Source organism: Pelodiscus sinensis, chromosome 27, assembly GCF_052426305.1.
Source record: "Pelodiscus sinensis isolate ZL-2025 chromosome 27, ASM5242630v1, whole genome shotgun sequence".
Lineage (NCBI taxonomy): Eukaryota > Metazoa > Chordata > Testudines > Trionychidae > Pelodiscus > Pelodiscus sinensis.
Genome location: NC_143078.1, coordinates 13,911,703 through 13,926,577, shown reverse-complemented (window position 1 = coordinate 13,926,577; position 14,875 = coordinate 13,911,703). Strand labels below are relative to the sequence as shown.

General features: G+C 54.3%; 1 protein-coding gene across 1 annotated transcript in view; it reads right to left on the bottom strand.

The window, feature by feature from the left end:
- Positions 1-14,580, bottom strand: part of PKP1 (plakophilin 1) — a 40,860-nt gene extending 26,280 nt beyond the window's left edge. The window contains exons 1-2 of the mRNA XM_075910235.2: positions 14,197-14,580; positions 9,333-9,433 (exon numbers count right to left, since the gene is read on the bottom strand). Coding sequence (XP_075766350.2) covers positions 9,333-9,433; positions 14,197-14,398 — 303 coding nt within the window. The 5' untranslated portion in view covers positions 14,399-14,580. The remainder of the gene's footprint in view (positions 1-9,332; positions 9,434-14,196) is intronic.
- Positions 14,581-14,875: the final 295 nt, after the last annotated feature.

Sequence of the window (14,875 nt, the reverse complement as noted above, 5' to 3'; positions counted from 1 at the left end):
TGCCCTCCAGCTCAGAATGGAGCAGCTGCACAGTTTTACCCCGTCCCTGCCTACCCTACGCTGTTGAATGGATCGGTTGAGGGACTCTGCTGCTTTGGCCTATCTTCTCCCTGCTCCTAAGGGCTTGATCCGTGGGGAGGGGGAATCATTCCACCAACTTCCAGGGGCTGTGCGTCAGGCCCACGCCGTCCGTAGCAACCCCCCCGGCAACCACGAGGGCTGTGCCACTGGGAAGCAACCTGGAGTGGGAGCAGCCAGGCCCCCGGCAGCACCTCAGACCCATGGGCTGGCTGCGGTAATGAGCGTCTCATCGTCCAAGAAGAGCTTTCCCAGGAGTTTGCAAGAGGTTTCCCAACTCTCCAGCCTCGCCCTGATGGGGCCTGCGCAGACTTGCCAGCGAGGGCTCATTGTCTACCCAAGAAACGCCTTCCCCAAAAAAGGCAATAATCTGGAGTTCGCCATTGCAAGCGCGGAGGGGGAGAGAGGTTATCAGCCTGCCATGCCAAAATGCAGGATGAAAACATCCCCCCCAGACAAACAATTCATGCACACTCCCCCCCCCCCCGCCCATTTCCCTCCCCCAGCCAACACCGGAGGGGAACACACCGGAGAGAAAAACAGATGTTACGCCCTTGATGGAAACATAATCAGTAGTTGAATGGCTGCAGTAAAGGCCCCAGGGGCTCAACATCTCTGCCAAACTGCTGACAGCTCCGAAAATAATCCACCCACAGTCAAACCCTCCATTGACTCATCCTGCTTCCTCATCCCACCCAGCCCAGAGATCAATACCCTTGGGACGATCCTGGGTCGCCAGGAGAGAATGACCCCAGCCATCGATTAGCAGAGCCCCACCCGCCCTAGCTGCACCCTCCCCGTTCCTAGAAGCTAGAGACTTCCTGAGCACAGTTAGCCACTGATGGTAACCTGTGGAGGTTCCCATAATTAAATGCGATGTATCGGTTTCAACGAATTCGCGAGTGGCTTTGATCACAGCAAAGAATTGCTCGTTCCGTGTGGTGGCCAGACTGAAAAATCTAAAAATGCTTAGTTTCATTCAACCCCAGGTAGTTTTCTCCATAAGAACATAAGAACGGCCATACCGGGTCAGACCAAAGGTCCATCTAGCCCAGTATCCTCTCTTCCGACAGTGGCCAGCACCAGGTGCCCCAGAGAGGGTGGACCAAAGACAATGATCAAGCGATTTGTCTCCTGCCATCTCTCTCCAGCCTCTGACAAACAGATGCCAAGGACACCAGTTTATCCCCTGGCTAATAGCCTTTTATGGACCTAACCTCCATGAAATTATCTAGCTTCTCTTTAAACTCTATTATAGTCCTAGCCTTCACAGCCTCCTCTGGCAAGGAGTTCCACAGGTTGACTACACGCTGTGTAAAGAAGAATTTTCTTTTATTAGTTTTAAACCTGATACCCATTAATTTCATTTGGTGTCCTCTAGTTCTTCTATTTAGGGAGCTAATAAATAACTTTTCTTTATCAGCCCTCTCCACACCACTCATGATTTTATAGACCTCTATCATATCCCCCCCCAGTCTCCTCTTTTCTAAACTGAAAAGTCCCAGTCGCTTTAACCTCTCCTTATATGGGACCCGTTCCAAACCCATAATCATTTTAGTTGCCCTTTTCTGAACCCTTTCCAAGGCCAAAATATCTTTTTTGAGGTGAGGAGACCACATCTGTACACAGTATTCAAGATGTGGGTGTACCATAGTTTTATACAGGGGCAGTAAGATATTCTCCTCCGTTTTGCTTTTTGGGGACAGGAGGGGGCAGGGGAGATTAGCCCTTGGTTTGTTTTAAACAAAGCTAGTGGAATTTCTAAACGAAACATCCTTTCAAAACGACAAAGTCAACACACCGTATTTGGAAAATGGCTGTCGAAACCATTGGGACTTTTTCCATTTTTTTTCCCAGAGAAAAGCATTTGCTGAATTTGACCCAAATCCATGAATTGTTTCAGTGGAACCAAAGCTGGATTGGTTTTTTTCAGACTTTTCATCTGAAAAGGCCTGCCTGGCTGTTGCAGTAGGCTCACAGAGTGCTCCAGTTCTCCATCAAAATTAAAAAGTTGTTATAAACGAGCCAGCTGCTTCCCACCTGTGCCAGTTTCCCAATCATAGCAAAGAGAGGAGCAAGCACAGTTGTGAATTACAACAGACGCTGATTGCACCAAGGAGAGTACAACTTAATGAACCTTCTGGGAGTCTCCCAGGAATCTGACATACATCGGGGCAGGAGGAAAGGTGTGGCGGTGTATGTGTGTGTGGGGCGGCGGGTGTGGGACAGAGAGAGACTCAACTAATTACAATGACCCTGGTAGCTCTTTAGCATGGCTGTTTCTTGATTGGGATTCCACTGGTTTGTACGGTCATGGAAGATGATTGAGCATGTGTGCGTACACATACGCCGCATCAGACAGAGGGTACAGGTCACCACACAATTTGTCGGAATCATCCCCCCTCCCCCAAATGGTGAGCTAAATTGATCACTTAATTAACTCCAAGGGCTTGTCTCCACTGTGCTGGGGATCAACGCTGCAGAGGTCAAGACACTGGCTGTTGATTTATCGCATCTGCTAAGACAGATAAAGGGCTCTCTGAGCGCTCTCCTGCCAACGGCGGGACTCTGCCGGGACGAGAACAGATGGTGCCAATGGGAGAGCAGCCTCACTCCCCTCACCGCAGGCAAGATGCTGCCGTAAGTGCATTGACTTGAGCTGCACTATTTGTGTAGCTGAAGTCATATCGATTAGATTGACAACGGGGGTTAGTAGACAAGGCCCAAGTGTGGGCTTGATGCCCTAGATGCTCTCAGTGAAATCCATCCGTCCGTCCATCCTTCCATCCATCACCACACCCACCCATCCACCCATCCATCCCCACACCCATCCATCCATCCAATTCAAGGTGATCGTATCCTATAAGAGAATCTGAGCACCAAAGGTAGCTCTGGGTAATGGCATTCCCCAGTCATAGAATCATAGGACCGTAGAGCTGGAAGAGACCTCAGGAGGTCATCAAGTCCAGCCCCCTGCCCAAGGTAGGACCAATCCCAACTAAATCAACCCAGCCAGGGATTTGTCAAGCCGAGACTTAAACACCTCTAGGGATGGAGACTCCACTACATCCCTAGGGAACCCATCCCAGTGCTTCGCCACCCTCCTAGTGAAATAGTTTTTTCTAATATCCAACCTGGACCTCACCCACCACAACTTGACACCGTTGCTTTTTGTTCTGTCATCTGTCACTACTGAGAATAGCCTTTCTCCAGCCTCTTTGGAACCTCCCTTCAGGCAGCTGAAGGCTGCTATCAAATCCCCCCTCACTCTTCTCTTCTGCAGACTAAACAGACCCAACTCCCTCAACCTCTCCTCATAGGTCATGTGCTCCAGCCCCCGAATCATTTCGGTTGCCCTCTGCTGGACCCTCTCCAATGTGTCCACATCTTTTCTGTAGTGGGGGGCCCAGAACTGGACACAATACTCCAGATTTGGCCTCACCAGAGCCGAATAAAGAGGAATAATCACATCTCTGGATCTGGTGGCAATGCTCCTCTTAATGCACCCTAACATGCCATTAGCCTTCTTGGCTACAAGGGCACACTGTTGACTCATATCCAGCTTCTCATCCACTGTAACCCCCAGCTCCTTTTCTGCAGAACTACTACTTAGCCAGTTGGTCCCCAGCCTGTAACAATGCTTGGGATTCTTCCGTCCCAAGGGCAGGACTCTACACTTGTCCTTGTTGAACCTCATCAGATTTCTTGTGGCCCAATCCTCCAATTTGTCTAAGTCACTCTGGATCCTCTCTCTGCCCTCCAGTGTATCTACATCTCCCCCTAGCTTAGTGTCATCTGGGAACTTGCTGAGGGTGCAATCCATCCCCTCATCCAGGTCATTAATAAAGATATTGAACAAAACCCGTCCTAGAACTGAACCTTGGGGCACTCAGCCGAACCTTGGGGCACAGTCTGCTCCATCTTGGCCAGAAATGGAGGGTCGCCCGATGGGCGCTCATGGGGAGTGGATGCGCAACAGGATAACATGGAGTAAGGATGCTTTGTTCCCCATCTGGACTAAGGGGAACCAACCGTGGAGCAGGAGGGAAACATGAGGATACAGTTTATGCACCCAAGATCCCTTCTACACTTGCAAGAATCACGTCATTTTCCCTCTATCCATCACCTGTGTGAAGCCAGAAGACCCAGCCCTTACAGTGGGGAATAGGCCTGTTTGAGGATTAACAAAGAGGAATAACGAATAAGTCACTACTCTCCCCATACACACCCCAGAGACACCCCAACTCCGTAATGCTGGGGTCCGAACATCTCCAAAGTTTATGGCTGTTTGTTCAGGGTATGTCTAGCTTTTCACTTTAAGAGTAGCGCGCAGCGCTGGAAAAGGCCAGGCAGTGCCTTGGAAAATGGGAAATGAGGCAGAAAATCATGACTCATTCTGCACTGCAAGTTTGGCAAAGCGTCCTATGAAAGCACCACCACCGACCCCACACAGAGATCTCACTGGGAGACATTTCTGCTCTTCTGACAGCAGCTCCGCCCAGCCCTGCCCTTCCCTGAGCAGTATGGGAATTCGCTGAGTTCAGACAGGATTTCCTGCCGTTTCCTGCCTAGACTCATCGCTCCAGAAAACGGAGGTCTTGCCAGTCTCACGGCCTCCATGGAAGCTACGCGTACCCTGCTGGGGCCCTGAGTGTGAGTCTGAAATTTACGTCACCTCGGGAAAACAAGCTTGGAAATCTAAGCCCCATCCCGAAGGGCCGTGGCGCCACACCGAACTACAACGAGGAAGGGGGCAGAGAGGCAGTGGCAGAGTAGTGAAGGTAAAGGAGCTTCCCTGACCAGACCAGGTGCTCAAACCCCTTTCCCTCACGAGAAGCAAAAGCACGCCGAAATCAACCAGGAGCTTCAGGGGGTAGCCGAGTTAGACGTTGGGCTCATTGATTAAACCACATTACACCCAAAGGAGTAAATAAATAAGCATCATCGTCCCCATTATTCAAATGGGGGAAACTGAGGCACAGCACGTCCCATAACAGTCATTGTTCTTATGCTTCCCAACACTGAGCCCTGTCACAGGGCTTTTCATGCACGGCTCACAAAGCACTTTGTGAAGGGGGCAGGGATCGTTGTCGTTTAGGGGATGGGTGACTGAGCCACGGGTCAATAAGGCAACTTGTTCAAGGCTGGACAGCAGGCCAGCATCCGAACCAGGGACAGAACCCAGGTTTCTTGATTTGCTTTTCAGCTCCAAGATCCTGCCCCACCTCCGGGGCTGGGGTGTTCTGAATTCTGCACCGAAACCACAATCTTTGTCTTATCCAGCTCAGGGTTTTTAACCCACTAGCGGCTTGTTTATTTCTAGAGCAGACGACGGCAAAAAGGCAACGCTGCCGTGCAGACTTGTCAAGGCCGAGTCCCTCCCCGGCCGGAGGGGAAAGCTCCAGCAATGAAATATGACTGCGTCCCACCCCCAGCGATGGGCGGAGAACACGCTGAGTGCTGCTTGTGAAACGGGGCGGCCGCGGCCCGGTCCACACCCCAGCGAGGGAACACTTGCAAGAGCAGCAAAACTGTGTTGTTGCTCCAGAGACGCTCAGCCCTTCCCTCTACTTGCAGCAGCCGCTTCTCTTTCGCCAGCTGCGAGGCAACACGTCTCTAGCTTGGTGAGGCTGCAACGTGCACCAGCCAGGGAAGCAAATGTTAACCATGCGGCCACCCTGAAGAATGCAAAACTTTGGATCCGGACTCCTGGATTCGGATGCCTGGGCTTACGGCTGCATGAAACAATTACAACTCTGTTTTCTTTAGGGACTGTGTCTCAAACACCCTTTGCTCCCTGGAGATGTTACAGTAGCAACAAACCATGACTTGGATCCTGCAATCCTAACTCAGGCAAAACTCCAGTCGGTGGGAATTTTCATAGAATCCCAGGGTGATTGGCAGAGACCTCAGGAAGCGTCACATCCAGCCCTCTGCCCAAAGCACGACCAACCCCAACTCCATCAGCCCGGCCAGGGCTTTGTCAAGCCAGAACTTAAACACCTCTAGGGATGGAGATTCCACCCCCTCCTTAGGGAACCCATCCCAGGGCTTCACCACCCTCCTAGGGAAATCGTTTTTCCTCATCTCCAACCTAGACCTGCCCCGCTGCCACTTGATACTTTGCCTGCAGAGAGTGCAGGACCAGGGGCCACAAGGCTACACCCCATGGTCTGCAAAGGCCATTCTGCAGGCGGCTGGTGGCGCGCTCAGTCCGAGGGGGGAGCATTGCAAGGAGGAGCTCTGCCGCTCCCACCCATGTGATGAGTCTGAGGCTCTCAGTAGAGTTGCTAGTGGAGAAGTGTCACAAACGTGCACTCAGTAATAACAGGCACAAATTGACCCCTTAGTCATTTTTTGAGAGCAGCCTTCGGCATCAGACCCATCAAAGAGTCAATGGCCGTGGACACCGATGTGGCTTCCGGTGCAGGCTGGCCAGCTGTCTGTCTCCTTTGCAGCATTGGCAGCAAGAGGAAATCCCAGGCCTAAAAGGGCCTTTTGCTCAGCTAGTTACATCGGGCTTCTCCTTCCCCTTTTGGCACCCTTGGCTCAGACACTGGTACCCTTGCCCAGCGCGGTGCATGGAGGAGTCTCTTGCTGCCACGTAGGTCTGTGGGCAAGGACTGTAGGTTCAGCGCTGTCGTGCGAGCTGTGTAAAACACCTGTCAGAGCCTTTTGCAGGCTCTTGGGGCCTGACTCAGACCCCATGGCAGGGGGCAACTACCATGGGTCATGGGGGGGAGGGGGAAACACAGAACTTCCCTTGCCACCAGCCTCTCCCAAGGGAACCCCAAAGGGGAGGAAGGTTCTGATGCGCTCACCCACGTGGCACCCTGTCACCTTCCAAGCGGGCCAGCCAATTTCAGTGGGGCAGCTGTGGGGTAGGGCACAGCGCAGCAGGTGGGAGGACCTCCACATCTGCTCTTTGTTACTAAGCGGTCAGCACGCTTTTATCTGAGTGCCCGGCCACTCTGAGCCACGAGTGCACACCCTGAGCTCCAGAGCATCGTACAGTAAAACGAAATACAAGGGAAAACCAAGGCGGAACAAGGCAGACCCTGCAGGTAAAGAAAACTGCAAAGGGAAGAGAATAAACCAGTAACACACAAGCCCGGGGCAAATCAGCAGTTTCCTTGACTTCCTAGACGACTGCTCTTATCACCAACCGAAACAAAGATCACGCACCGAGGTGTCCTGTCTACGGAGGCAATATCGAAAGTGCAGGTTTTTCGGGGATCAGTTTGCTGTAGAGGACAGAGAATGATTTCCTTTAGTCTATCCTCTGGGGACAGACAACCCAGGATTATAATGGGCTGTCACTGCCTCAACGTTTTGTCTGGATTCAGTGCCAAACCATAAGTGATGTCATGGTTTTATCACTGCCCCGCCAGCTTCTAGACCCTTACGGCATCACAGACGCTGTAATTCCACAAAAGGAGTTAAGCAAATTGCTCCTCAAAGACAAAATTAGCTCTTCTATTGCCACCTTGTCTGTTTCTCAGAGTAGACGAGACACAGATGGGGGACACACCTGCATGACTGAGGCTAGACATTTTATGAGGCTCAAGCAAACTTGCAGACAAAGCTTAAAGTCAGCTGAAACCAGGTGGCTGCAGTTGGGTGGGGTCTACATTCCTTTACTACTCCTAGGGAGCGAGCAGCACGGGAAAAGACCTTCCCCATCAGGGGAGGTAGGGTGCAATCTCATGGAGCTAAGCAGCTGTAGGACTGGGGTTACATGTTCAGTCACCAATGTGGCCACCGGCTCAGAGCCATTTTCCAAAGAGACCCAGGACCTTCACAAAAGTTTATTGGACTCAGGCTTTTGGGGATATTGTTTGGGAATGGTTGGCACCAGGGAACAGCCCACTGCCACAGGCTGGGGACCAACTGGCTAGGCAGCAGTTTGGAAGCAAAGGAGCTGGGATTGCAGTGGATGAGAAGCTGGAGATGAGCCAACAGGGTGCCCTTGTAGCCAAAAAGGCTAATGACATATGGAGGTGCATTAGGAGGAGCATTGCCAGCAGATCTAGAGAAGTGATTATTCTCCTTTATTTGGCTCTGGTGAGGCCACATCTGGAGTATTGTGTCCAGTTCTGGGCCTCCCACGACAGAAGGGATGTGGATGCACTGGAGAGGGTCCAGCGGAAGGCAACCAAAATGATTCAGGGGCTGGAGGGCATGACCTACGAGGAGATTTGGGATTTGGGCAGAAGAGAAGAGTGAGGGGGGATTTGATAGCAGCCTTCAACTCCCTGAAGAGAGGTTCCGGAGAGGCTGGAGAGAGGCTGGTCTCAGTGGCAGAAGAAGGAGCAATGGGCTCAAGTTGCATTGGGGGAGGTCTAGATTGGATAGTAGGACAAACTATTTCCTTAGGAGAGTGGTGAAGCACTGGGATGGGTTCCCTAGGGAGGTGGTGGAATCTCCATCCTTAAAGGTTTTTCAGTCTCGGCTTGACACAGCCCTGGCTGGGATGTTTGAGTTGGGGCTGGTCATGCTTTGGGCAGGGGGTTGGACTTGATGACTCCTGACGTCTCTTCCAGCCCTAATCATCTATGATTCTACCCCTGTAGTGGCCCAAAACCATCCACCCAGAAACATGGAAGGGTTCTGACCTGGCTTGTAGACTGTTAAGATCCAAGTTTCTTGTGCGGCCCAAAGAAATTTGCTCTGACTTACGCCCCCGACTTACAACCCCCCATATTTACGGCCATTTTTGTCATGCGAGATAGCTCCTAAACCCCCCAATTTACGTCCGCAGCTCGCATTCACGACGGCGTACGACGCAGACTCCACACGTCACCCCAAAACAGAAAACACACAAGGTCAGTCAGACTCGCCAGTCTGCAGTTGCTGCTTGAACTGCGCGTGGTTCCACCACGGCGGTCTTCACTTGTGTGTTATTTTTGTGCGTTATTTGAACTAGTTAGTTTAGTTTTCGTCCATTTCCGTCGTCAATGTTGGTATTTTTAGGGCATGAAATGGGTTTCCAGGAACGGAACCGCCATTCACAACATCGCGCTATGGGAATAAGGGTTCGACTTACGACGGTTCTCCAGGAACCAGTTCGGTGGTAAGTGTGGGGGTCGCCTGTACTCTGTTCTTGGGATAAGGAAAGCTCCCTCCCCCCACCACCAAAGGACATCTGGCGGTTGTCGATGTTATTGAGCAGCAGCCCACGTGGATGGACTAGGCTGCTGAGCGTTGCTCTCCGCATGCCCCAGTGGCCCGGCACAGATCAAAGAACTCCTTACCGGGTACCCCCAGTTGCTGTTTCCTGTCTGGGTTTTGGCATAATAACTGCCCCGGGTAGTCCCAGAGTTGACGCCATCAGCCAGCCCGTCATACATGGAACCTGCAAGCAGAAGAACAGCGTTAGGACAGGAACCCTAAGCCCCCATGGGGTTCGCATGCAGGCTTTGTTTGCCCGAGAGGTCACGCTCTTCTCCATTGACCATCACAGACGGGTGAGGGATGCACCAGAAATCAGGGGGGAAGGGAAGGCCTCTCCCAATGCGCATGGCTGTGAGAAGCTACAAGCCGCTCTGAGTAGCCATCGGGAAGGTGATAAAGGGCAGCACTTCTCTCTGGACCAAATTCTGCCCCTTTGCTCGTGTTGGACCGGGCCTTACTCTGAGAGCTGGCCCATGCATTCCGGTACCCACTGTGCCTGCAGGTGACAGGATGTAGCTCTTACCTCCTGTGGGGGGAAATGGAGTACAGAGGTTCACTCCTGTCCCCCACTAAGCCTCTCCTGTGAGTTTTCTAAGCAGCTCCCAGCATGGCCCAGCCTAGCAGCAGGCACTCCCATTGACCTCCCCCCGGCACACTCTTGTAACGGGACCCTGGCGCCAGTTCTCCCATTTCCTGGTTTTCTCCAAAAGCCATTCCCGTGAGGTCGCACTGGCCACAAAGAGCGGGGAGCAGAAGAAACATTCACGCTCCTCCATTCTGGAAATCAGTGGGCTGGCTGAAGCCCTGTTGCATTCGAAAATCCCTCCCCGCCTCTGTCTCGCCCACATCCCTGACGGTTTGATGTGCCTGCTCGGAGATACTGATCTTCCAGAGAATCCAAGCAAGCTCCCAGGCTGAGCCCTGCAGTCATGCGCACGGGTACAGCCCCGCCGTGCTGGGGCACTGCAGTAGAGCGTGTTTATGTCTTGCTCTTAGAAACTGGCTCCGGTCGTGCCAACCAGGCTCTTGGCTTCAGCTCTTGCATTTTCGCCAAACACCGTTACACTGGAATTGTGTGTTAATAACAGCGCTTTGTGATTACACCGGCCTGTTCGTCTTCCAAGGGCCTTGCAGCCTTGAATGCCAAGATCCTTCTAACTCACGAACAACACCCACGCCGGGTAACGAAAGAACATCGTTCAGGTGAGCTCCCCAGCCCATGACTGGCACATGCGAGGCATTCCTCTTGCCCCCGAGCCATTGCGCAGCTGGTGAGGGCATTCTAGGATGGAGCAGCGTCCTGCGTGGTGAGAGGCGCTGGCCCAGAAAGGGGAGGAGAAATGAGCCAGAATGGGCATCAGCAAGGACCCCTCTGCGCCAGCCTCTAGACTGAGGATAAACTCAAGAGATTTGGAGAGTTGTCTGTCTAGACCCAAGTCTTAGTTTGTGCCCAGGCTGAGGCCTGGCACCTCTAGGCTTGGCACTTTGCACCCCGGCACCTCGGAGCTCACCACATCTGCTAGGAAAGTCAAAAACTGCTCAAGCCCCGGCACTTAATTGCTTGAGCCTTGGCCCCTCTGTCCTTGCCAATTATCCCTGCCCAGAACCTGTTCGTTTCTCTGCGCTGCTGCTCGTTTCATCCTTGTGCCAGGCCGAGGGTTTTGTTGGCAAAGGGAAGGGCAAGGCAGGGATGGTCGGGTGTGCAGTGAACGTGCTGTGCTTTGGTTTGAGTGCCCCCTGCTCTGCGCACTGCCCCGCAACGATTCCCCGTGTCGATTTCAGGTTGAGGCCCGGCTGCCAGGGAAGGAGTAGGGTGGGACATTCGACTACTGGTTTAACCCCGCCGGTTTGCCACGTGTTAGCTACCAAAGCCGGCACTAGGGACGGAGCCCTTAGCCCCAGCTGCCTGGAAATCATTTCTCAGCGACCACTCTCCTGAGCTGTTCTCACGTCCTCTGACACCCAGCGCGGAGCTTTCTCCCACGGGGTCCTCAGCAGCTCCTCTCCAAATACAAGGGCTGCACAGTGTGGCCCAAATAAACTCACTCCCAGGACTGCGGGCTGGGAACGTGCTGTTTTATTCCACTTCAACACAAGGATCTGGAGAAAAATCCATCAGAGGAGAATAAGGGAGGGGTGGAGCATGGTCCCATCCCGGACTGTCCTTTGTAACCTAGGTAACCATGTCACAACTACTTCATCACACACGCCTGAGCTCAGGAAGGGTCGGGGGCTCGGGGCAGGTAACGGGCTCTTCTCACCTTCCTATGTTGGGGACAGTTTTCTCCTCTCCTCTCCTTTCCATAAGGGCTCTCCTGATTCGCCCTGAGCTGCAGCAAGACAATTTCTTTTCCCAGCTGAGCATCACCCCGAGTCGTTCCTGGCCGATGCCGGTCGGGGGGCAGACGGCCGATTGAATCAGACCACCGGCCAGTGGAATTGCAAGGTCACAGCCTACCTCGCTGTTTCTGGGTCTGCGACCCTCGGTTTGCAAGCTCTCCAGGGCAGGCCCTGCCTGTTTGGTCTGTGTGTGCACAGCACCCACGCCAGGAAATGCAAATGATAAAGCAGCCCCCCCAAGGCACATCTTTGCTTTCATGTTGTGGCTTTATTACTGTGGGCTGGAGTCCCTAGGGATTTTGCAAGATTGAGTGGCTGGTGTTGTTGCTGAGCATTTCTGCTGCGAACGTAGCACCAAGCCCTGCTATGCCCTGTGACATCCACATTCTCTCCCGCCACGGAACGGTGGCTCTCCGTGGCAAGAATTGGACGGGAAATTCAGCCGCATGCAAGATTAATTTGGTGGGGGGCAGGATGGGGTGGATTAATGTAAAACATCAGCCTCATATTTGCACTGCGTAAGCAGCTGCTACTTCAGTTTATCACGAGCAAGGGGCTTTGATACTGGCCAGCAGCTGATGGGCGTGAAGGAAGAAAGTGGATCTCCCACAACCTGCCCTTCCAAAGACAGCGGCTCACTCAGTAACAACCTGATTAGGGCGGCAGCTTTCCCAAAACACTGCACTGTGAGCACAGAAGCCCCATTGACTTTGTACCTGCTCTTGGGTCAGGTAGGATCTTGAAAAATCCCATACAAATCCAACTCCTTTCAAGTGGCTTTGCTTTGAGATGCCACCCCCCAGCCCACGCCCCAGGGAACTTGGGGAGATCTGGCCTGTCTTCTGGATCTTGTGTCGAACACAGCGCCGTGCGGGGAGCCATGCAACAAAACCGTACGTAGCCACTGAATGCACACGGAAGACTTAAAAAGCACGAACTGTCCCATCGTCGAGATTCCCCAGACATCCTGGCTAAGAACGGCTAAGGGGATTACCAGTCATTACCTAATTTTGAGCCGCAGTGGCCAGAGGCGAAGTTTGGGTTTAGGAGCCTCCCTAGCTGGGTTTCGAAAGCGCCGAGCCTCTGAGACTCCTGAGCGGTGGGTGCTCTGCATCTTGGAAAGACCAGGCTCTTAACTGGATCAGCCCCGCAAGGTGGTTCGGTTTCACTATGGAAGTAAGTTGTCTAATATGGTACGCCTGCTCCTGCCCTCGGCCGTACGCTGAATTCCCAGCAGAGCTGTGGCAAGGGTGGAGGGCAGAATCGACGCAGCGGTTGCTGCCTCCTGTTGAGATGGTCGCGTGTGTGAGCCTGGCAACGCTGCCTCAGCCCTCGCCTTCCCACCCAGCACGGCCTTGCTTCTTATTCCCTCAGGCCCTGAGGCCACAAAGCGCTGCCCAAACTCTGGAGCCCCCACCCCCGGTTCCACACTGCCAGCCTGGCCGAGGACGGGCTGGTCCATGCACACCCCCTCGGAGAACTGCAACATCTCCCAAGCCCGGGAAGTGGCTTGATGGGGCTTGAGAAGCCAAGTGGAACTGTAGAAACATCTCGCGCTCTGTCCCGATTCCACAGGGCAGCCCCTGCGTCTCCCCGGAAGCCAGCCCAGCTCGTCCACAAGAGGCCCCGGGTATCTGGCCCCTCTCACATTAGAGTCCCCCTGGCCCTATCAGCTGTAAGGCTCAGGCAGCCTTGCAAAGCCAGTCCAGAGCCTCAAGGCATGAGCGGACAGCGTCACAGCCCAGCCGGCGGCCGTACCGCTCGCCTTCCTGCCAGCGCCTCCCCCCATTCCTCACAGCCAGGCCTCCCCCAGGGAGGACTCGTCCTGGCTTTGCCACTGCTCCCGCAGGAGCGACATCCAGGCCGCAAGGTGCCCGGCAAGCACAGCCGAGACCCGATTGACAGCTGCGGACCAAGGGAGGTGACCCAGCTGCAGCGCCATTCCCGACACACAGGCCGTGCTGCAGCCGTATGCGCAGGGTGTTCCAGAGGGCTGGCGCTGCACCAGTCCGACTGCCTTTGCCCCCCAAGCCTGCCAGAAAACTACCCCGGAAACCGAGCTGCGGACAGTCAGCGCGCCCAACCTGGACTAGCGGGAGAGGGAGCCCCCAAAGGGCACAAGGCAAAGACCCGGTCGCGAGACATTTTGCAAATACTCCAGTCAGCAGGGAAATACACTGAGGAAAGCTGGGGAAATACCTCACTGGCTGGGATGCAGGATTTAGCCAGGCACCAAGTGGCAAATGCTGCTTTGCCCCTTCCCACGGACGCCCCCAGAGCACATCATGAACATGCAGGGAATATGCCTCAAAGCGCCCCTGCGAGAAAGGTCTAATCTCCACAGTGCAAGGGGGAAACTGAGGCACAGAGCGGCTCGAGTCGCTTGCTCAGACTCACACAGCGGCAGAGCTGGAGCCAGTTCTGCGCTAGCCCTGCCAGGGACTGCGATTTTCTGCCACCTCCTCCGGGGCAGCTCCGGAGAAACCAGCCAGCCTGTCGCTTAGGGAGCAAACCCGCCAGAGCTATGGAGCCTCCATTCCGGAGACCCCCCACGCCGAACCTGGGAATCCCCCCCTACCGGGAGCCCGCCGGCTGGGGAGTTACCTCGGTTGGAATGGCCCAGGCCTGACGACTGAGACGATTTCTGCTTCTGCCGTTTCACCGTCATCATCACCTGTTCCTGGACACGCTGCTTCCCCGTGCCCCGGGTTTTCAGCTTGTGGTCCGAGGGCAAGGCCAGGGTGGAATTGGCCTGGTCCTGGAAACACTCATAGGCCAGGGCAGTTTTCAGCGGCGAGTGGAGCATGGTGGCGGTGGAGCGAGTGGGTGGAACGGCACTGGGCTGCGCTGCCGAAAGCGACAGGAACAATTCTCGAGCCGGGCGTCAGCTTCAAGGCTCCCTCCTTGCCATACGTCCCTCCGCCGCTGGCTTCTCCTCCCCCTTCCCCAGGCTCCTGCGGTTGGCGTGTGAGCAGGCACGCCCTCCGTCCGCCGGGATATACGGCCCTGCCTGCACACACCCACGCGGCGAGTCCCGCTCGGCTCAGGTGCTGCAGGGCAGACAGGTTTAGTGCTGACCTCCTGCCACAGGGCTGTTTACACAAGCGCACCAGGCACAGGGAAGCCAGAGCAGTAGGGGGGAGAGGTGGAGGAGGGGGGGAAGTTGGGAAGCTTCATCCTTGGAGCGACGACTTCCAGGATTCCTAGGCAGATTCATTGCTGCCCCCTGAGTGTGCAGAGACACCTCTCCCTGCCTACCAGCCAGGCGCCCCTGCAGTCAATG